The following is a 22380-nucleotide window of genomic DNA, read 5'->3' as shown; positions in this document are numbered from 1 at the left end:
TCACAATGGTCTCCCTGAGTCCCTGTAGTCAATAGTACCAAACACTGAGTAGATTGTTAGCTTGGCTACTGATATGAATTATGGAAGTCCTTTCCTCTTTCCTTAATGTGCTGCTGCCTGCCAAGCCATTAAAGGATAGCTAATATATTAGTGTGTAGCAGGGATCATCTCCTAACACTGACAGCCTTCCTCTGTTGGAGCCTCTGTCACTTTGCCAGCAGGGTGTGTGTGTGTGTGTGTGTGTGTGTGTGTGTGTGTGTGTGTGTGTGTGTGTAACTTCCCCTGGGGATCAATAAACTGTCTATACTAAAAGTGCTCTAAGCACTTTACACTGTAAGAGTGGTATCTCTCACCTCATTCAGTACCTATGTGTTGAGCCCTTCACCTACAGTATGTGACAAATAGTTGATTGTAGTTGTTGTTGTTTTACTCCCATAGAGGTCTGTGATTGACCTATATGTGTTTGTGTTTTCCAGTATGAGTTCAAGGCCAAGAACATCAAGAAGAAAAAAGTGAGCATCATCGTGTCTGTGGACGGAGTCAAGGTAGTCCTCCGGAAGAAACAGAAGGTAAGGCTGGGCCAATCAGAAAGCAGGGTTATGATGATGTCATTATGAAGAGGCCAATCAAAGAGTAGGGTTGGGATGATGACATTAGAAAGGGACCAATCAAAGAGTAGGTTTATGATGATGTCATTATGAAGACACAAATCAAATTATAGGATTATGATAATGTCATGAAAGGACCAATCAGAGAGCAGGGTTATGGTGATGTCATTATTAAGGGACCAATCAGAGAGCATGGTTATGATGATGTCATTATGAAGGGACAAATCAGAGATGGCTTATGTCAATGTCATTATGAGGGGGAAAAAATTGTTACATCAACAAATCCATGGGATTTTCCTGTCTTGTAAATGTTGTGTTCTTGTCTGTCGTAAAATATTACATTTAGACTTCATGTTATCTTTCGACTCTGAATTAGAGGTCAAGTTGGACCTGTTCCGAAATGGACCTGGGGCTTTCCCACTCAGACACAATATGCATAAATAAAAATGTTCAATAGAGACCCATTCTGAACGGACCCTGGGACTACTAGACCTGTTCCGTATAGACGTGGTCAGATCCAGACTCGGTCTGATCCGAGTGAGGAAAGCAACAGAAAATGTATTTTTTAAGCTACTTTATTAACCGGAGCTGATAAATCGCGAGAGGAGAGAGAGAGAGGTGGTGATGCTGCTCTAGCAACCAGGGGAGGGGCTGAGCGAGTGAAACAACAACAAGGGGGAGGGGTGAGAGACAGCAACCAACCAAGCCAACTCGCGCTATAGTAAACTATTCACGTTCATAGCTAGGTTATTTATCATCAAATATGATTACGTAGTACCTGTCTTGACTGAACCAAACCAGGAGATGCTAGTCAAGCTAGCTAACATTAGCTGCTAGGCTTATTGAGGCTGCCGCTTTCTCATCCTACAGTTACAAATAAAAACAACTCCATTCAGAATATTAAGTAGTTTTTGGTCATTGTAGCCTATCCTTCTCTTTTAACTTTTAATTCCGTAATTTTAATTCCATCGTCCATTGATTAGATATCTCCTAACTGGCTCTATGACTGTAGCCTATTGCTTCGCTTTGATAAATTATGATTGGCCAACAACAAGCTACACGCGCCACGCTCAACTCTTTCTACTGCAGTAGTCGTGTTCGGATTTGTACAGGGCCCTCCCGGACTATTCAGTTAAAATTACACATACCCGAGGGACAATTTGGTTAAAATTACACATACCCTGGGACAATTCAGTTAAAATTACACATACCCTGGGACAATTCAGTTAAAATTACACATACCCTGGGACAATTCAGTTAAAATTACACATACCCGAGGGACAATTCAGTTAAAATTACACATACCCTGGGACAATTCAGTTAAAATTACACATACCCTGGGACAATTCAGTTAAAATTACACATACCCTGGGACAATTCAGTTAAAATTACACATACCCGAGGGACAATTCAGTTAAAATTACACATACCCTGGGACAATTCAGTTAAAATTACACATACCCTGGGACAATTCAGTTAAAATTACACATACCCTGGGACAATTCAGTTAAAATTACACATACCCTGGGACAATTCAGTTAAAATTACACATACCCTGGGACAATTCAGTTAAAATTACACATACCCGAGGGACAATTCAGTTAAAATTACACATACCCTGGGACAATTCAGTTAAAATTACACATACCCTGGGACAATTCAGTTAAAATTACACATACCCGAGGGACAATTCAGTTAAAATTACACATACCCGTGGTGATCAGATCTGACCCAGACCCGTGACATTATTTTGGGTACAGGTGGATCCGTGACTGTTGTGATTGATTGATAACATCACCTTGACTTCCTTGCCCACAGAGGAAAGAGTGGACCTGGGACGAGAGCAAGATGCTGATCATGTCTGACCCCATATACAGGTCAGTGTCACACCTATTGTACAGCTCTGCCTCACGCATCACTCCATTTCCTTCCCTTTTGATCAGCCAGGGTCTTGTCTCAATTGAACCCCTACCTATGCCCCATATAGTGCACTACTTCACCCAGAGCCAATGTAGTGCACTCGGACATAATTTGAAAATACATTCTTTATCTCAATTCACCTTCCTGGTATAAAAATAGCAGAAGCTCCTTTAGTGAATCCCACTTTTATGGGCCACACTGATGGTCCAACCGGATAACACATTGAAGTCATTCATATGTGCTGCTACACACTCTGATAATGTGCCTCTACGTGTGTGCCATCGGCAATTACACTCATACAGTATATATTGGTTAGGGTTTGGCTTGTAGCCACAGCATACATGACGTCTGGCTCGATTTAGTATTATGTAGCAAAATTTGAAATAGTATTTTTTACACTGGATAAAAGTAGAGAATATCAGAGCTAGAAAATGGTATATATCATACACTGCAGTTGAGGAACAATGGGAAAGTCATTTTACTTTGAAAGTTATTAAACTTGTAACCCCACTTTTGAGAAAATGTCTCTTGAATGTTTTAGTACACCTACTGGAGAGCTCTTCTTTGTCTACACCCATTCAGCATTATTCACACCCTCTTAAGATTTAGCCCCACCCATCTATTTATTAGGGATTCACGTGAGGCCATGTGCTAAACAGAGTGAGCATGGTAGTGTAGTGTAGTAAACAACCAAATATTTCAAGACTAAAAGTGGTGAAAGTAGTAGCAAAAAATCTAGTTCTTGGCCTATATCTTCATCTGACTTTGGTGCAAGTCATGTTGTTCTTCACATTACCATCTCTGGTAAAAACATACAATATTAAGTCAAATCCAAGTGTATTTGTCTCATGAACAGGATACAGAAGGTGTAAACGCTACAGTGAAATGGTTACTTGCAAATTTGCATAGTAGCAATATCAAAAACAGAAAGTGTCCAGATTGTATAAATATTTTATAATTATTAGATGATTCTTACCCAGACACACTTGACCCATCTAAATTGATGAAAGAAATGCTATAACTCCCTCAATACAATAGATGAACGTAATCACCCCCAGACACACCTGGCTAACTTGATGGGTCATGTAATCATTTGGCGATGTGGAGTCTTGTGTAGACATGTAGCTAGTTAAACAATGAACCTAATGGTGCTTTCAAGACAACTGGGAAAATTGAAATATATGAGTCAGTGATCTTCAGGTCAGAAAGTCTGGGCTCAAAAAGATTTTGGGATTCGGAGCTACTTTTTTGAGTTCCCAGTTGTCTTGAACACACAAGTCGGAAGTCGGAGATTTCCAAGTTTCCAGTTCCAAGTTCCCACTTGTTTTGAACACAGCATAGCAATACAAACTGATTGTCATAGCTAGCCACCATGCATGAATCTTCAGGTAGCTAAATCTAACCAACTAGGTTCAATGTTAGCTAGCTAGCTAATATTAGGCTATAACTAGCAATGCAAATGGATTTCTAAAATATGAATAATATTACTACACAGATCATACACGTAATGTTAGCTAGTGAGCCAGCTAGCTAACGTTAGCTAGCTAGCTAACAGTACACTTTAACTTTAATGAAAACAACTATCTGACAAAATTAGAAATGTATAATATCTGAAACTGTAGCTAGCTAAACTCTTACAAAGATGGATGAATGCTTCTCCCACTCTGTCACAAATGCCATGGTTGCCCTTAGTTTGTTTTATACAACAGTGTTCTCTTTTCGACTCCCTCTGCATATTTGTAATCAAAAGCTATCATACTCTGCTTCCACTGGGCATTCCACTAATTTCAAAACTCGGTCAACTTCTCCCATGACAACAACACTGTTGATCGCCGTTTCTTCCCACATCACTGTCATCAGAAGACTCCACAATGTCTGGTTCAATTAAAATATTTTTACCTAAATCAGGGATTTCCTCATCATCTAATGCATTTTCAGAGTTATTGAGTCAGCATGGCATGATTGTCCTTCAGAAAGGAGACAATCACAACTATTATTATTGGATAGCCATAGCCAGCTACTTAACATAGAATCCATCTCGGTTTGAGTAGGCTAAATTAGTTAGCTGCATTCGATGCTAGCTAAGTAAGTGAAAGTTAAAAAATATATAAGACGAAATATAGCAGGCTCTCGCTCTCTTGCTTCTCCTTAATATGGAAGAAATTATTTGTTCAAAACTGTTCCAACTATTGTCTTTCTCTCTCTTTTTGTCAACTACTCGCCAGATTTTATGTACTGCAGTGCTAGCTAGTTGTAGCTTATGCTTTCAGTACTAAATTCATTCTTTGATCCTTTGATTTGGTGGACAACATGTCAGTTCATGCTGCAAGAGCTCTGATAGTTTGGAGGATGTCCTCTAGAAATTGTTATAATTACTGTGTCAGTCTATAGAAGGGGGTGAGAACCATGAGCCTCCTAGGTCTTTGTATTGAATGTGAGGCTACTGTAGACCTTCATTGCAAAACAGTGTGTTTTAATCAATTATTTGGTGACGTGACTATATTTAGTATATATATATTTTTTAAAGGAAATTCACTGAGGAAGATGGTCCTCCTCTGAGGATCCTCCACTGCTTGGCAGTGTGGCGCAAGGACAACAACCTCTCCCTCAACGTCAGTAAGACAAAGGAGCTGATAGTTGACTACAGGAGAAAGAGGGGAGAGCACGCCCCTATCCACATCGACAGGGCTGTAGTGGAGCGGGTTGAGAGCTTCATGTTCCTTGGCGTCCACATCACTAAGGACTTAATATGGTCCACACACCCACACAATCATGAAGAGGACACGACAGCGCATCTTCTCCCTCAGGAGGCTGAAAAGATTTGGCATGTGCCTTCGTATCCTTAAAAACATCTACAGCTGCATCATCTAGAGTAACTTGACTGGCTGCATCACCGCTTGGTATGAAAAATGCACCGCCCTCGACCACAAAACTCTACAGAGAGGGGTGCAAACGGCCCAGTACATGACTTGGGCAAAGCTCCCTGCCACCCAGGAACGCTATATCAGGCGGTGTCAGAGGAAGGCTTGAAAAGTTGCCAAAGACTTCAGCCAACCAAGACATAGACTGTTTAATCTGCTACCGTCCGGCAAACGGAATCTGAGCCCCTGCTCTCGCACCAACAGGCTCCGAGATACCTTCTACCCCCAAGCCATAAGACTGCTAAATAGCCATATGTAGTTAATTCAATGATTACACGGTCTGCATTTACCCTATCTTGCACTGACTCTATGCACACTCACAAGACGATACACTGAGTGTACAAAGCATTAGGAACACCTGCTCTTTTCATGACATATAGTGACCCGGTGATTCCATGTGAAAGCTATCATCCCTTATTAATGTCACCTGTTAAATCCACTTCAATCAGTGTAGATGAAGGGGAGGAGACTGCTTAAATAAGGATTTTTAAGCCTTTAGACAATTGAGACATGGATTGTGTGTATGGCATTCGGAAGGTGAATGGGCAAGACAAAAATATTTAAGTGCCTTTGAACAGGGTATGTTAGTAGGTGGCAGGCGCATTGGTTTGAGTGTATTAAGAACTGAAATGCTGCTGGGTTTTCACGCTCAACAGTTTCCCTTGTGTATTTATTTTTTAAATTTTTATTTCACCTTTATTTAACCAGGTAGGCAAGTTGAGAACAAGTTCTCATTTACAATTGCGACCTGGCCAAGATAAAGCAAAGCAGTTCGACACATACAACGACACAGAGTTACACATGGAGTAAAACAAACATACAGTCAATAATACAGTATAAACAAGTCTATATACGATGTGAGCAAATGAGGTGAGATAAGGGAGGTAAAGGCAAAAAAAAGGCCATGGTGGCAAAGTAAATACAATATAGCAAGTAAAACACTGGAATGGTAGATTTGCAATGGGAGAATGTGCAAAGTAGAAATAAAAATAATGAGGAGCAAAATAAATAAATAAATAAAATACAGTAGGGAAAGAGGTAGTTGTTTGGGCTAAATTATAGGTGGGCTATGTACAGGTGCAGTAATCTGTGAGCTGCTCTGACAGTTGGTGCTTAAAGCTAGTGAGGGAGATAAGTGTTTCCAGTTTCAGAGATTTTTGTAGTTCGTTCCAGTCATTGGCAGCAGAGAACTGGAAGGAGAGGCGGCCAAAGAAAGAATTGGTTTTGGGGGTGACTAGAGAGATATACCTGCTGGAGCGTGTGCTACAGGTGGGAGATGCAATGGTGACCAGCGAGCTGAGATAAGGGGGGACTTTACCTAGCAGGGTCTTGTAGATGACATGGAGCCAGTGGGTTTGGCGATGAGTATGAAGCGAGGGCCAGCCAACGAGAGCGTACAGGTCGCAATGGTGGGTAGTATATGGGGCTTTGGTGACAAAATGGATTGCACTGTGATAGACTGCATCCAATTTGTTGAGTAGGGTATTGGAGGCTATTTTGTAAATGACATCGCCAAAGTCGAGGATTGGTAGGATGGTCAGTTTTACAAGGGTATGTTTGGCAGCATGAGTGAAGGATGCTTTGTTGCGAAATAGGAAGACAATTCTAGATTTAACTTTGGATTGGAGATGTTTGATATGGGTCTGGAAGGAGAGTTTACAGTCTAACCAGACACATAAGTATTTGTAGTTGTCCACGTATTCTAAGTCAGAGCCGTCCAGAGTAGTAATGTTGGACAGGCGGGTAGGTACAGGTAGCGATCGGTTGAAGAGCATGCATTTAGTTTTACTTGTATTTAAGAGCAATTGGAGGCCACAGAAGGAGAGTTGTATGGCATTGAAGCTTGCCTGGAGGGTTGTTAACACAGTGTCCAAAGAAGGGCCAGAAGTATACAGAATGGTGTCGTCTGCGTAGAGGTGGATCAGAGACTCACCAGCAGCAAGAGCGACCTCATTGATGTATACAGAGAAGAGAGTCGGTCCAAGAATTGAACCCTGTGGCACCCCCATAGAGACTGCCAGAGGTCCGGACATCAGACCCTCCGATTTGACACACTGAACTCTATCAGAGAAGTAGTTGGTGAACCAGGCGAGGCAATTATTTGAGAAACCAAGGCTGTCGAGTCTGCCGATGAGGATGTGGTGATTGACAGAGTCGAAAGCCTTGGCTAGATCAATGAATACGGCTGCACAGTAATGTTTCTTATCAATGGCGGTTAAGATATCATTTAGGACCTTGAGCGTGGCTGAGGTGCACCCATGACCAGCTCTGAAACCAGATTGCATAGCAGAGAAGGTATGGTGAGATTCGAAATGGTCGGTAATCTGTTTGTTGACTTGGCTTTCGAAGACCTTAGAAAGGCATGGTAGGATAGATATAGGTCTGTAGCAGTTTGGGTCAAGAGTGTCACCCCCTTTGAAGAGGGGGATGACCGCAGCTGCTTTCCAATCTTTGGGAATCTCAGACGACACGAAAGAGAGGTTGAACAGGCTAGTAATAGGGGTGGCAACAATTTTGGCAGATAATTTTAGAAAGAAAGGGTCCAGATTGTCTAGCCCGGCTGATTTGTAGGGGTCCAGATTTTGCAGCTCATTCAGAACATCAGCTGAGCAGATTTGGGAGAAGGTGAAATGGGGAAGGCTTGGGCGAGTTGTTGTGTATCAAGAATGGTCCACCACCAAAAGGACATCCAGCCAACTTGACACAACTGTGCGAAACATTTGACTCAACATGGGCCAGCATCCCTATGGAACGCTTTCGACACCTTGTAGAGTAAATGCCCAAATTAAGTGAGGCTGTTCTGATGGGTGAACGTGGGTGCAACTCAATATAAGGAAGGTGTTCCTAATGTTTTGTACAGTCTGTATATTATCCATGTCCTTGTTCAGCCACGACTCCTCGAAATATAGGATATTACAGTTCTTGAGGTCCCGTTGATAGGATATTCTCTAGAACAGAGCTTGTCCGGTTTGTTCTCTAGTGATTGTACGTTAGCCAGTAGTGGGTGCAACTTAATATTATGGTGTTCCTAATGTTTTGTTCCCTCAGTGTATATATGCACTATATACACCCTCACTCATACACACTACACTACACTGACACTTTCACACAAAACCCACACACATACACTACAAACACACACACTCATACCGACACAACACACACACCAACGCCTCATTCCCGGCGGATTTAAACACCTTTTTTGCCCACTTCAAGGAAAACAATATCAAGCTGCCACCGCGGGCCCCCATAGCTTACGAGGACTGTGTGCTCTCGTTCTCCGTGGCAGACGTGAGTAAGTAATTTAAGCGTGTTAACCCTCGCAAGGCTGTTGGCCCAGAAGGCATCCCAAGCCATGTCCTCAGAGCATGTGCAGACCAGCTGGCTGGAGTGTTTACCCACATATTGATTCTCTCCTGATCCCAGTCTGTTGTCCCCACTTGCTTCAAGATGTCCACCATCGTTCCTGTACCCATGAAGCTAAGGTAACTAAACTAAATGACTATCACCACCTAACATTCACTTCTGTCAACATGAAGTGCTTTGAGAGGCTAGTTAAGGCTAACCATTGCCTGTACTTCCTGATCACCCATGACTGTGTGGCCACGCACGTCTCCAACTCAATCATCAAGTGTGCTGTCGGCAGTGGTAGGCCTGATTACCAACAACGATGAGACAGCCTACAGGGAGGAGGTGAGAGCCCTGGCAGAGTGGTGCCAGGAAAATAACCTCTCCCACGACGTCAACATAACAAAGGAGCTGATCGTGGACTACAGGAGACAGCAGAGAGGGCACATCTCCATCCACTTCGACGGAGCCACGGTGGAGAGGGACAAAAGCTTCAAGTTCCTCAGAGTGCACATCACTGACTACCTGAAATGGTCCCTTCATGCAGGGCTCTCCAGAGGGTGGTGTGGTCAGCCCAACACATCACTGGGGCACTCTGCCTGCCCTCCAGGACAACTACAGCACCCGGTGTCACAGGCAGGCCAAGAAGATCATCAAGGACCTCAGCCACCCGAGCAATGGCCTGTTCACCCCGCTACCATCTACTGAGAAACAGCTTCCACCTCCAGGCCATAAGACTGTTAAAAAGTCACCACTAGCCTTAGTCACTGTTCTACTCTACCTTCCACCTTAGAGACTTCTGCCCTATGTACAGTACATAGTCATTGTACAATAAGGTTTAAATACTGTTTTACTCCTTTTATATGTACAGTTGAAGTCGGAAATTTACTTACACCTTAGCCAAATACATTTAAACTCAGTTTTTCACAATTCCTGACATTTAATCAAGAGTAAAAATTCCCTTTCTTAGGCCAGTTAGTATCACCACGTTATTTTAAGAATATGAAATGTCAGAATAATTGTCATTGTCCTTTTGGAATACCAATTTGCGACCAAGCTTTAACTTCCTGACTGATGTCTTGAGATGTTGCTTCAATATATCCACTATTTTGTTTAGTGCACCAGTCCCTCCTGCAGCAAAGCATCCCCACAACATGATGCTGCCACCCCCGTTCTTCATGGTTGGGATGGTGTTCTTCGGCTTGCAAGCCTCCCCCTTTTCTTCCAAACATAATGATGGTCATTATGGCCAAACAGTTCTATTTTTCTTTCATCAGACCAGAGGACATTTCTCCAAAAAGTACGATCTTTGTCCCCATGTGCAGTTGCAAACCGTAGTCGGGCTTTTTTTATGGCGGTTTTGGAGCAGTGGCTTCTTCCTTGCTGATCGGCCTTTCAGGTTATGTCGATATAGGACTCGTTTTACTGTGGATATAGATACTTTTGTACCTGTTTCCTCCAACATCTTCACAAGGTCCTTTGCTGTTGTCATTTGATTTATTTGTACTCTTTGCACCAAAGAACGCTTCTCCTTCCTGAGCGGTATGACGGCTGCGTGGTCCCATGGTGTTTATACTTGCGTACTACTGTTGGTACAGATAAACGTGGTACCTTCAGGTGTTTGGAAATTGCTCCCATGGATGAACCAGACTTGTGGAGGTCTCTGAGGTCTTGGCTGATTTATTTTGATTTTCTCATGATGCCAAGCAAAGTGGCACTGAGTTTGAAGATAGGCCTTGAAATACATCCACAGGTACACCTCCAATTGACTCAAATGATATCAATTAGCCTATCAGAAGCTTCTAAAGACATGATATCATTTTCTGGAATTTTCCAAGCTGTTTAAAGCACAGTCAATTTAGTATGTAAACTTCTGACCCACTGGAATTGTGAAATAATCTGTCAAACAATTGTTGGAAATTGTAGGAAAAATGACTTGTGTCATGCACAAAGTAGATGTCCTATCCGACTTGCCAAAACTATAGTTTGTTAACAAGAAATTTGTGGAGTGGTTGAAAAATGTGTTTTGATGACTCCAACCTAAGTGTATATAAACTTCTGACTTCAACAGTAGATCCATTATTTAGTTTTGTATTTTTATTCCTCTTGTGTTAGTTACTATTGTTTTATTTTTTCATTACTCTGCATCATTGGGAAAGGTTCGCAAGCAATCACTTTACTGTAAAGTCTACACAAGTTGCATTCGGCTCATGTGATCAATAAAATGTGATTTGATTTGTCTGTGTGTTTGTGTGACAGAGACACACAGAACATTATCTCTCTTAGTGCAGGTCTTTTTATAGCTGTAATTAGCTGTGTTTGTTCCCACTGGACGCTGTTTATAGCCCTGTAGCCTAGTGTGCTGTAGAATGGCTGACACTGACCATATATCAGGGTGTGGGTGTGTGTGTGTGTCTGTGTGGGTGTGTGTGTGTGTGTGTGTGTGGGTGTGGGTGTGTGTGTGTGTGTGTGTGTGAGTGTGAGAGAGAGGGCTGACCATATCCCAGCTCAGCACATCACAAGGACAAGGACAGTGAATTTGGCTACTTTTTATAGGTATGACTGGTGGTGGTTTATTCCTAAACCAAGGTCGTATTCATTAGGGCACACCGTAGCGAAACGTTTCAATAGTTTGTTTTTTGTCCAAGTAGTCTCTCCCTCTTTCAGTCTGTTAGCTTATGTTTGTTGCTGATGAAGGGAATAACGTGAAAATGCTAACCTGGGACAGTGTTGGTTATATCATAGGTCTCTCTGTGAAAATGTATTCTGGTAGCTACTATGTTGACTCAACATTGCATTTTGGCCTCTTATTTAATAGTTGTGTGCCAATGTAAGCATAGTGAGAAAGCCTGCCTTCCAACTTTTGTCCAACATTCTTCCAAATGTTTCTCCAGGATTTTCTACGTGTCTCATGACTCCCAGGACCTGAAGATCTTCAGCTACATCGCCAGAGATGGCTCCAACAACTCCTTCAGGTGTAACGTCTTCAAATCCAAGAAGAAGGTGAGCGAGACTAGGCTATATTACTCCTCTCATGCCAAATGGCCATACTGTGTAGGTCACCTGTATCTGTTCTGTTATGTCTCTCTCTCCCTCTTTCTTTCTTTCTTTCCTTCTTTCTTTCTCATCTTTCTCTGACATGAATAACAAGAAAGTCATATCCCACTCTCTCCCTCATCAGACCCAGGCCATGCGTATAGTGCGTACGGTGGGCCAGGCGTTTGAGGTGTGTCATAAGCTTAGTCTGCAGCACGCCCATCAGGGTATAGATGGACAGGCAGACGGAGAGAGTGAGAAGTCCACAGAGGACAGCCCCGCTGAGGGTGAGAGAGAGGGGGAGAGACACACACACATGCACACACACCAACTGCCACAACACTGTTACACTCCTACATTGATCACTAAACATGACAGAGACAGACAGATATACACACACACACATATCACCATAACACTTATTGTCTCACAAAGATTTTATTGTCCTATCATTTCATTGACTGACATAACAGATGCAGAAACTGAACACGCTGTTCATGTGTGAACCAAGAAGGACACCTGACCATTAATGATGATTTGATGATGTCATTGGTTTGTGTGTGTTCCTTTTCCCACAGGTCGTCAGTTGACAGGGGTGGAGGAGGAGGAGGGGAGTGGAGAGGAAGGGGAGCCCCAGGCACAGTCCCAGTCTGTGTGTGAGCAGGCGGTCAACGAGATCCTCCAGAGTCTGGCCCAACTTAACGTGGTCCAGCCTGGACACACCATCATGGTAAGAGCACCTGACTTACTTTACTTATTCCTTTCTGCTCCTGGAGGAGCAAAGGACCTCAACAGGGAGTTAACAGGGCCTCAACAGGGAGTCAACAGGGAGTTAACAGGGCCTCAACAGGGAGTCAACAGGGAGTCAACAGGGCCTCAACATGGAGTCAACAGGGCCTCAACATGGAGTCAACAGGGCCTCAACATGGAGTCAACAGGAGCTCAACAGGGAGTCAACAGGACCTCAACAGGACATCAATAGGGAGTCAACAGGAGCTCAACAGGGAGTCAACAATACCTTAATGGTGAGTCAACATGACCTCAACAGGGAGTCAACAAGGCCTCAACAGGACCTCAACAGGGCCTCAACAGGACCTCAACAGGGAGTCAACAGGGCCTCAACATGGAGTCAACAGGAGCTCAACAGGGAGTCAACAGGACCTCAACAGGACATCAATAGGGAGTCAACAGGGAGTCAACAATACCTTAATGGTGAGTCAACATGACCTCAACAGGGAGTCAACAAGGCCTCAACAGGACCTCAACAGGTTCTCAACAGGGAGTCAACAGGGCCTTCACAGGGCCTCAACATGGAGTCAACAGGAGCTCAACAGGGAGTCAACAGGACCTCAATAGGGAGTCAACAGGAGCTCAACAGGGAGTCAACAATACCTTAATGGTGAGTCAACATGACCTCAACAGGGAGTCAACAAGGCCTCAACAGGGAGTCAACAATACCTTAATGGTGAGTCAACATGACCTCAACAGGGAGTCAACAAGGCCTCAACAGGACCTCAACAGGGTCTTCACAGGGCCTCAACATGGAGTCAACAGGCATAGTCCCAGTCTGTGTGTGAGCAGGCGGTCAACAGGGCCTCAACAGGGAGTCAACAGGACCTCAATGGGGAGTCAATAGAACCTCAACAGGGAGTCAACAGGACTTCAACAGGGAGTTAACAGGTCCTCAACAGGGCCTCAACAGGGCCTCAACAGTGAAGCCTGGGTAATGTTCATCACTTCATTCCAGGGGTGTATTCTTTAGTCGATTTCCATAGGAAACATTTTGTAATGAAAATAAGAGTTTCTATTGGACATATTGACATAAGGAATCATTGTCTCATGTCAGATGGTGTACTCCTACATGACGCTTGTCCCTCAACCTGTCTGTCTTGTAGGACGTCGAACTCATCTCTAAAAATCGAGATTTTACTCAGCGTGTATCTGACAGCTGGCACAGCTAGTTATCAGATTAGTGGAGATGCTATTTTACGTGAGACAATGGGCAAGGGATGGAACTTAAATATTTTGGCCACTGGTCAGCTGGGCTAGTAGACCACATTTAACCCAGATCTATGTTGTGGTTCCCTGCGGCAGTGTCTATTTAACCCAGATCTTTGGCTGTAGTTTCCCTGCGGCAGTGTCGATTGAACCCAGATCTTTGGCTGTAGTTTCCCTGCGGCAGTGTCGATTGAACCCAGATCTTTGGCTGTAGTTTCCCTGCGGCAGTGTCGATTGAACCCAGATCTATTCTGTGGTTCCCTGCAGTGTCTATTTAAACTATATCTATGATGTAGTTCGCTGCAGAAGTGGATTGACCCCCCTGAGTCATGTCCTAGCCCTTTGTTACTTAGATGTAGTGTTTTGTGACCCACTGTGTGTCTGAGAGGAGTCTTAAACACACATACACACACAAGAATGCACACATACACACGCAAGCATACACACATATATAATACACTCACATACATGTACATATACACCAGTGGAGGCTGCTGAGGGGAGGACAGCTCTAAATAATGGCCGGAACGGAGCGAATGGAATGGCATCAAACACAAGGAAACCATGTGATTGATGTATTTGATACCATTCCACCTATTCCGCTCCAGCCATTACCACAAGCCCATCCTCCTCAATTAAGGCGCCACTAGCCGTGTGTGATACACAAATACACGCACACTCACACACACACGTATGATGGCGTGTTGCTCTGACAGAGATAGAGAATGCTCCCTACATTATTCACACCAGCCTCTGAGGGACATGGCAGCCTTAACATGCCTGACTAAACTATTAAAGCTTCATTCTGTTCTAGTCTAGTGTTTCGTCTGTATGTCCTGTGTCTTGGTGGCGTTATGGCCTAGTGGCCCTCAGAGAGAAGCAAAACTGTGTGAAACATGCCTCAACCCATCCACTTACAGTAGAACCGTAGGAACACACCAAAGGGTTGGGGCTATCCTGTCAATACTAGCTCTCCAAGCCCTTTAGGCTTAAAGTACCACGAGCGGACATTCAATTATTTTCAATTGAAAGACGATGCCCAGAGCTTACCCATGATGTTGCGCTACCATTTAAGTCAATAGGTCATTGTTTTAGTCAAAGTATGATATATTCAGGCTTGAAGTGGGAAACCCAAAGTGGAGATCTGTGTTTTTTCCGTGTCAATGCTGTGTGTTTCCCCTATTAAATGACATGCTAATACTTTTCAGTCAACGTTTATTTTCAGGGCTGGGTTTTATTTTACCGTTACCATCAGTGGAGGCTGCTGAGTGGAGGATGACTCTTAATAATGTCCGGAATGGAATGGTATCAAACACGTGTTTGATACCATTACATTCACTCCATTCCAGACATTACACTCCATTCCAGACATTACACTCTATTCCAGACATTACACTCCATTCCAGACATTACACTCCATTCCAGACATTACACTCCATTCCAGACATTACACTCCATTCCAGACATTGCACTCAGTTCCAGACATTACACTCCATTCCAGACATTACACTCAGTTCCAGACATTACACTCCATTCCAGACATTACACTCCATTCCAGACATTACACTCCATTCCAGACATTACACTCCATTCCAGACATTACACTCCATTCCAGACATTGCACTCAGTTCCAGACATTACACTCCATTCCAGACATTACACTCAGTTCCAGACATTACACTCCATTCCAGACATTACACTCCATTCCAGACATTACACTCCATTCCAGACATTACACTCCATTCCAGACATTACACTCCATTCCAGACATTACACTCCATTCCAGACATTACACTCCATTCCAGACATTACACTCCATTCCAGACATTACACTCCATTCCAGACATTACACTCAGTTCCAGACATTACACTCCATTCTAGACATTACACTCCATTCCAGACATTACACTCCATTCCAGACATTACACTCCATTCTAGACTATACACTCCATTCCAGACATTACACTCCATTCCAGACATTACACTCCATTCCAGACATTACACTCCATTCCAGACATTACACTCCATTCCAGACACATTACACTCCATTCCAGACATTACACTCCATTCCAGACATTACACTCCATTCCAGACATTACACTCCATTCCAGACATTACACTCCATTCCAGACATTACACTCCATTTCAGACATTACACTCCATTCCAGACATTGCACTCCATTCCAGACATTGCACTCCATTCCAGACATTACACTCCATTCCAGACATTACACTCCATTCCAGACATTACACTCCATTCCAGACATTACACTCCATTCCAGACATTATTAAGAGCTGGCCCCCCCTTAGCAGCCTCCACTGGTTACCACCCACAAGCATGGCATTGTTTATTTATCAGAAACACCAGCAAATGTCTTCTTCTTTGCTAGTCGCGACTCCACTAAACAGCTTTTCATCGTAGCCTACATAGCCACCTGAGCCATGGAGCAAACTAAAATAGGAGGTGCAGTTATTATATTTTTTTCACCTCCACTTTTTTAACAGAAAATTCTCATCATCCATTGGTACATTTTTACTTATTTATTTTAGCTAGTCTATAAAAATATATATACCACTATTTTATAAATGGTATAATTGCGTAATGTAATTGCATTTTGCTGCATTTTGCAACCCTGCTCCCCCGTTGCCACAAGATAAATGGTTTTGACCACTAATGCCATGCTTCACTACACACTTCACTGCTTGATTGGTGCAGCTAAACCACAAGTGTCTATCCTATAATGAACAGGCACCCGCGAAGGGAAACTCAAGGAACTTGTTTATCTATTTTATTACGCTGTTAAATTTGTATTGGTGTTTTGTGTCCAATGCTCTCAAACATTTCATTTGTGAAGTGCATCATGAGCAAAGTGTCACGGATCCCTCCGGAACTTTCATTACACACACCTGGCCCCTATTCCCAGTGATTAGTAATTGTATAGGGTGACCTTGGTTTACCATTGTGCTGTCGATTATTGTTACAATGACCGTAGTTTCATGTGAGTACCTGTGCTGTGTGTTTTGGCTTTTATGCCATTGTGGATTGCGCAGATAATTAGGGGTCTCGTCCCGTGTGTTAATCATTGTGCGCTTGTGTTATTTATTTGAGGTACTCCTCACTCTTTTGTTTGGGTTTCAACCCTGTGTTTTGTACAGTGTTTGTTTGGGTTCCTACCCTGTGTTTTGTACGGTGTTTGTTTCGTCTTCTTCCCCGTGCATTTACACAGCACGCCTTAATTTGGGTGTAATAAAAAAAACGATTATGCATTCCTGCGCCTGTCTCCCGACCCTTCATAACAACGTGACACAAAGTCATTGTAGCCTATCATTTCACTTTCCCTGTGTTAACCATGAGCACGGGCTAACTTGGCTTTGGTGTACCGCTTCCGAAGCCTGCTAGCATCCTGCCCACCAAAGGTTGCACTGTGCCCAGAATGCCAAGAGTGTGCAAAGCTGTCATTAAGGCAAAGGGTGTCTATTTGAAGAATCTCAAATATAAAATACATTTTGATTTGTTTATCACTTTTTTGGTTACTACATGATTCCATATTTGTTATTTCATAGTTTTGATGTCTTCAATATTATTATACAATGTAGGAAATAGTAAAAATAAAGAAAAACCCTCAGTGAGTAGGTGTTCTAAAGCTTTTGCCCGGTAGTGTGTGTGTGTATATATATATATATATATATATATATACAGTTGAAGTCGGAAGTTTACATACACCTTAGCCAAATACATTTAAACTCAGTTTTTCACAATTCCTGACATTTATCCTGGTAAAAATTCCCTATCTTAGGTAAGTTAGGATCACCAGGTAATTTTAAGAATGTGAAATGTCAGAATAATAGTAGAGAGAATTATTTATTTCAGCATACACTCAATTAGTATTTGGTAGCATTGCCTATAAATTGTTTAACTTGGGTCAAACGTTTCAGGTAGCCTTCCACAAGCTTCCCACAATAAGTTGGGTGAATTTTGGCCCATTCCTCCTGACGGAGTTGGTGTAACTGAGTCAGGCTTGTAGGCCTCCTTGCTCGCACATGCTTTTTCAGTTCTGCCCGCAAATGTTCTATAGGATTGAGGTCAGGGCTTTGTGATGGCCACTCCAATACCTTGACTTTGTTGTCCTTAAGCCATTTTGCCACAGCTTTGGAAGAATGCTTGGGGTCATTGTCAATTTGGAAGACCCATTTGCGACCAAGGTTTAACTTCCTGACTGATGTCTTGAGATGTTGCTTCAATATATCCACATCATTTTCCTGTCCCATGATGCCATCTATTTTGTGAAGTGCACCAGACCCTCCTGCAGCAAAGCACCCCCACAACATGATGCTGCCACCCCCGTGCTTCACGGTTGGGATGGTGTTATTCGGCTTGCAAGCCTCTTTCCTCCAAACATAATGATGGTCATTATGGCCAAACAGTTCTATTTTTCTTTCATCAGACCAGAGGACATTTCTCCAAAAAGTACGATCTTTGTCCCCATGTGCAGTTGCAAACCGTAGTCTGGCATTTTTTATGGCGGTTTTGGAGCAGCGGCTTCTTCCTTGCTGAGCGGCCTTTCAGGTTATGTCGATATAGGACTCGTTTTACTGTGGATATAGATACTTTTGTACCTGTTTCCTCCAGCATCTTCACAAGGTCCTTTGCTGTTGTTCTGGGATTAATTTGCACTTTTCGCACCAAAGTATTTTAATCTCTAGGAGATAGAACGCGTCTCCTTCCTGAGCGGTATGACAGCTGCATGGTCCAATGGTGTTTATACTTGCGTACTATTGTTTGTACAGATGAACGTGGTACCGTATGGAAATTGCTCCTAAGGATGAACCAGACTTTTTTTTCAGAGGTCGTGGCTGATTTCTTTTGATTTTCCCATGATGTCAAGCAAAGAGGCACTGAGTTTGAAGGTAGGCCTTGAAATACATCCACAGGTACACCTCCAATTGACTCAAATGATGTCAATTAGCCTATCAGAAGCTTCTAAAGCCATGACATAATTTTCTGGAATTTTCCATGCTGTTTAAAGTCACAGTCAACTTAGTGTATGTAACTTCTGACCTACTGAAATTAAGAAGAAAATTGGAGAGTGGTTGAAACACTTAGGTTGGAGTCATTAAAACTAGTTTATGTAAACTTCCGTCTTCAACTGTATGTTTTAAAAAAAAATATATATATATATATATTGTACTTGTTCCATGGCTGCAACTCTCCTACGATCTCAGGAGAGGCGATGGTCGAGAGCCATGCGTCCTCCGAAACATTACCCTTCCACGATGCACTGCTTCTTGACACACTGCTCGCTTAACGCGGATGCCAGCCGCACCAATGTGTCAGAGGAAACACGATCCATCCAGTTGGCGAACGAAGTCAGCTTGTAGGCGCCCTTCCCGAGTCGCTAGAGTGTGATGGGACAAAGAAATCCCGACGGGCCAAACCCTCCCCTAACCCGTACGACGCAGGGCCAATTGTGCACAGCTTCATAGGTCTCCCGGTTACAGCCGGCTGTGATACAGCCTGGGATCGAACGCGGGTCTGTAGTGATGCCTCAAGCTCTGCGATGCAGTGCCTTAGACCGCTGTGCCACAAATCCAGAACCAGCCTAGCCAGCTGGCTAATCTTTTGAATAAGGTGTAGTAAAAAAATTAATAACAGCCTCAACAGATAACATTTGCTAGCTAGATAAGATTAGCAAGATAGCTAGCTAAGGTTAGCATGCTAGCTAGCTACAGTGACAGCTGTCAGTTCCCCATTTGTTGATGTTTCTCTACTTCACATGGAAATCATCACAACATTCTTTCCCACCCCTCTTCGGAGGTGGATCATAAACAAGTATTTCTGCTCTTGGGCAGGAATTATATCGGCTCCCTCTGGTGGGGAGCTTTTAATGCTGTTCATTGTAGAAATAGAATAAGGTGGCCTAGGTTGGTCTAGTAGTCTGTAGCTGCTGCCTCCGGATCATATACCGCTCCAGCATGGGTCCTAATCCAGCCACTGCTATTTTAGCACACTCCCTCCTCTATTTTTTCTCTACCTCTGTCCTGTCCAATAAACAAAGTACTGCCCCACTCCTTTAAAAAAATAAGAAAAGAAAAATGAATAATAACTCTCTAGAAAATATGATATGGCGCCCTATGTAATAACATGATATAGCGCCCTATGTAATAATATGATATGGCGCCCTATGTAATAATATGATATGGCGCCCTATGTAATAATATGATATTGCGCCCTATGTAATAATATGATATGGCGCCCTATGTAATAATATGATATGGCGCCCCCTATGTAATAATATGATATGGCGCCCCCTATGTAATAATATGATATGGCGCCCTATGTAATAATATGATATGGCGCCCCCTATGTAATAATATGATATGGCGCCCCCTATGTAATAATATGATATGGCGCCCCCTATGTAATAATATGATATGGCGCCCCCTATGTAATAATATGATATGGCGCCCCCTATGTAATAATATGATATGGCGCCCTATGTAATAATATGATATGGCGCCCTATGTAATAATATGATATGGCGCCCCCTATGTAATAATATGATATGGCGCCCCCTATGTAATAATATGATATGGCGCCCCCTATGTAATAATATGATATGGCGCCCCCTATGTAATAATATGATATGGCGCCCCCTATGTAATAATATGATATGGCGCCCCCTATGTAATAATATGATATGGCGCCCCCTATGTAATAATATGATATGGCGCCCCCTATGTAACAATATGATATGGCGCCCCCTATGTAATAATATGATATGGCGCCCCCTATGTAATAATATGATATGGCGCCCCCTATGTAATAATATGATATGGCGCCCTATGTAATAATATGATATGGCGCCCTATGTAATAATATGATATGGCGCCCTATGTAATAATATGATATGGCGCCCTATGTAATAATATGATATGGCGCCCTATGTAATAATATGATATGGCGCCCTATGTAATAATATGATATGGTGCCCTATGTAATATGATATGGCGCCCTATGTAATAATATGATATGGCACCCTATGTAATAATATGATATGGCGCCCTATGTAATAATATGATATGGCGCCCTATGTAATAATATGATATGGCGCCCTATGTAATAATATGATATGGTGCCCCAGTAATAAGTCTATGATATAGAGTTATTACTGCTCTTTGGGGCTTCTTCTCATTGTATTATAGACGAAGCACTGCCTTTTCCTAGTGACCCAGGGTCAGCCGTTGACAGTAGCTCCTGAAAATGGTCTGCATCACCGATGCCTCTAGGAGAAATTGGAAGTTATGGGCAATTAACTTTGAGTCAGTGTAGGTGTTTTTTCCCCGCTAGGCTTCTTACCTCAGAGACACAACAAACGTGTTTTGTTGTTGTTGTCTTTTTCTTTGACACATGTCACTTGTGTAGCCATGCGTAGCACCCTAACTGTCTGTCTGTCATTCTCCTGAAAATCTGAGCAGAACGCAGCAGGAACTGATAGGGAGAGAGAATCGGAATGTTCTCCTTCTCCGCAGCTATGGAGGGAGACCACCTAATCCCAGAACCCAGAATGTTTTCTTTGATTTTGGAGGGAAGCCACCATAATCCTTTTGAGGGGTTCATAAGCATCTGTTCCATTGAGATAAGCATGAAGAGAGGGATGAGAAAGAGAGGGGGTAGAGAGAGCGAGAGAGAGGGGTAGAAGGAGAAAGAAGAAGGAAAGACAGAAATAGAAAGGAAATGGAAAGAGAGAGGGATGGGGATATGTGGGTAGAGGAAGAGCAATAGAGAGAGGAAGAAGAAAGAGAGGGATGAGGAGATGTGGGTAGATGAAGAGCAATAGAGAGAGGAAGAAGAAAGAGAGAGGGATGAGGAAGAGCAATAGAGAGAGGAAGAAGAAAGAGAGAGGGATGAGGAAGAGCAATAGAGAGAGGAAGAAGAAAGAGAGAGGGATGAGGAGATGTGGGTAGAGGAAGAGCAATAGAGAGAGGAAGAAGAAAGAGAGGGATGAGGAGATGTGGGTAGATGAAGAGCAATAGAGAGAGGAAGAAGAAAGAGAGAGGGATGAGGAAGAGCAATAGAGAGAGGAAGAAGAAAGAGAGAGGGATGAGGAAGAGCAATAGAGAGAGGAAGAAGAAAGAGAGAGAGATGTGGGTAGATGAAGAGCAATAGAGAGAGGAAGAAGAAAGAGAGAGGGGGAGAAATGGAACGAGAAGTGGGAGGGGATAGAGAGATAGAAAGTGAGAGAGCGCGAGTGACTGAGAGGAAGACTGGGAGATACTGATGTGAAGAAAGAGATTAGGGGCAGGGAGATGGGGAGAGGAACTGAGTGTGGAGAGAGGGGGAATGATGTACAGGACGTCAACAGAGAAAGAGAGTGAGGGAGTTGAGAGAAGAAAACAGAAGAGAACAGGGGAGAGTGTGACAGCTCCATGCCAACCTCAGTGCTCTTGACACAGCAGCTAGCTAGCGTGGCACTGAGAGAGGGAGAGGGACTGGACTCATGCCAAACCCTATGCCCCTGTCAGTGCCATCTTAACTCCCCATGCCAACG

General features: G+C 43.1%; 1 protein-coding gene across 2 annotated transcripts in view; it reads left to right on the top strand.

Moving 5' to 3' along the window:
- Positions 1-22380, top strand: part of si:dkey-34e4.1 (carboxyl-terminal PDZ ligand of neuronal nitric oxide synthase protein) — a 191131-nt gene that overhangs the window by 90266 nt on the left and 78485 nt on the right. For both annotated transcript variants that reach the window (XM_036976925.2, XM_036976926.2), the window contains exons 3-7: positions 477-569; positions 2427-2485; positions 11692-11800; positions 11979-12120; positions 12412-12563. In XM_036976925.2, the coding sequence (XP_036832820.1) occupies positions 477-569; positions 2427-2485; positions 11692-11800; positions 11979-12120; positions 12412-12563 (555 nt within the window). The remainder of the gene's footprint in view (positions 1-476; positions 570-2426; positions 2486-11691; positions 11801-11978; positions 12121-12411; positions 12564-22380) is intronic.

The sequence above is a fragment of the Oncorhynchus mykiss genome, chromosome 5 (genome assembly GCF_057628025.1).
Source record: "Oncorhynchus mykiss isolate SJ-2025 chromosome 5, ASM5762802v1, whole genome shotgun sequence".
Classification (NCBI taxonomy): Eukaryota; Metazoa; Chordata; class Actinopteri; order Salmoniformes; family Salmonidae; genus Oncorhynchus; species Oncorhynchus mykiss.
This window is presented reverse-complemented; position numbering and strand designations above follow the sequence as displayed.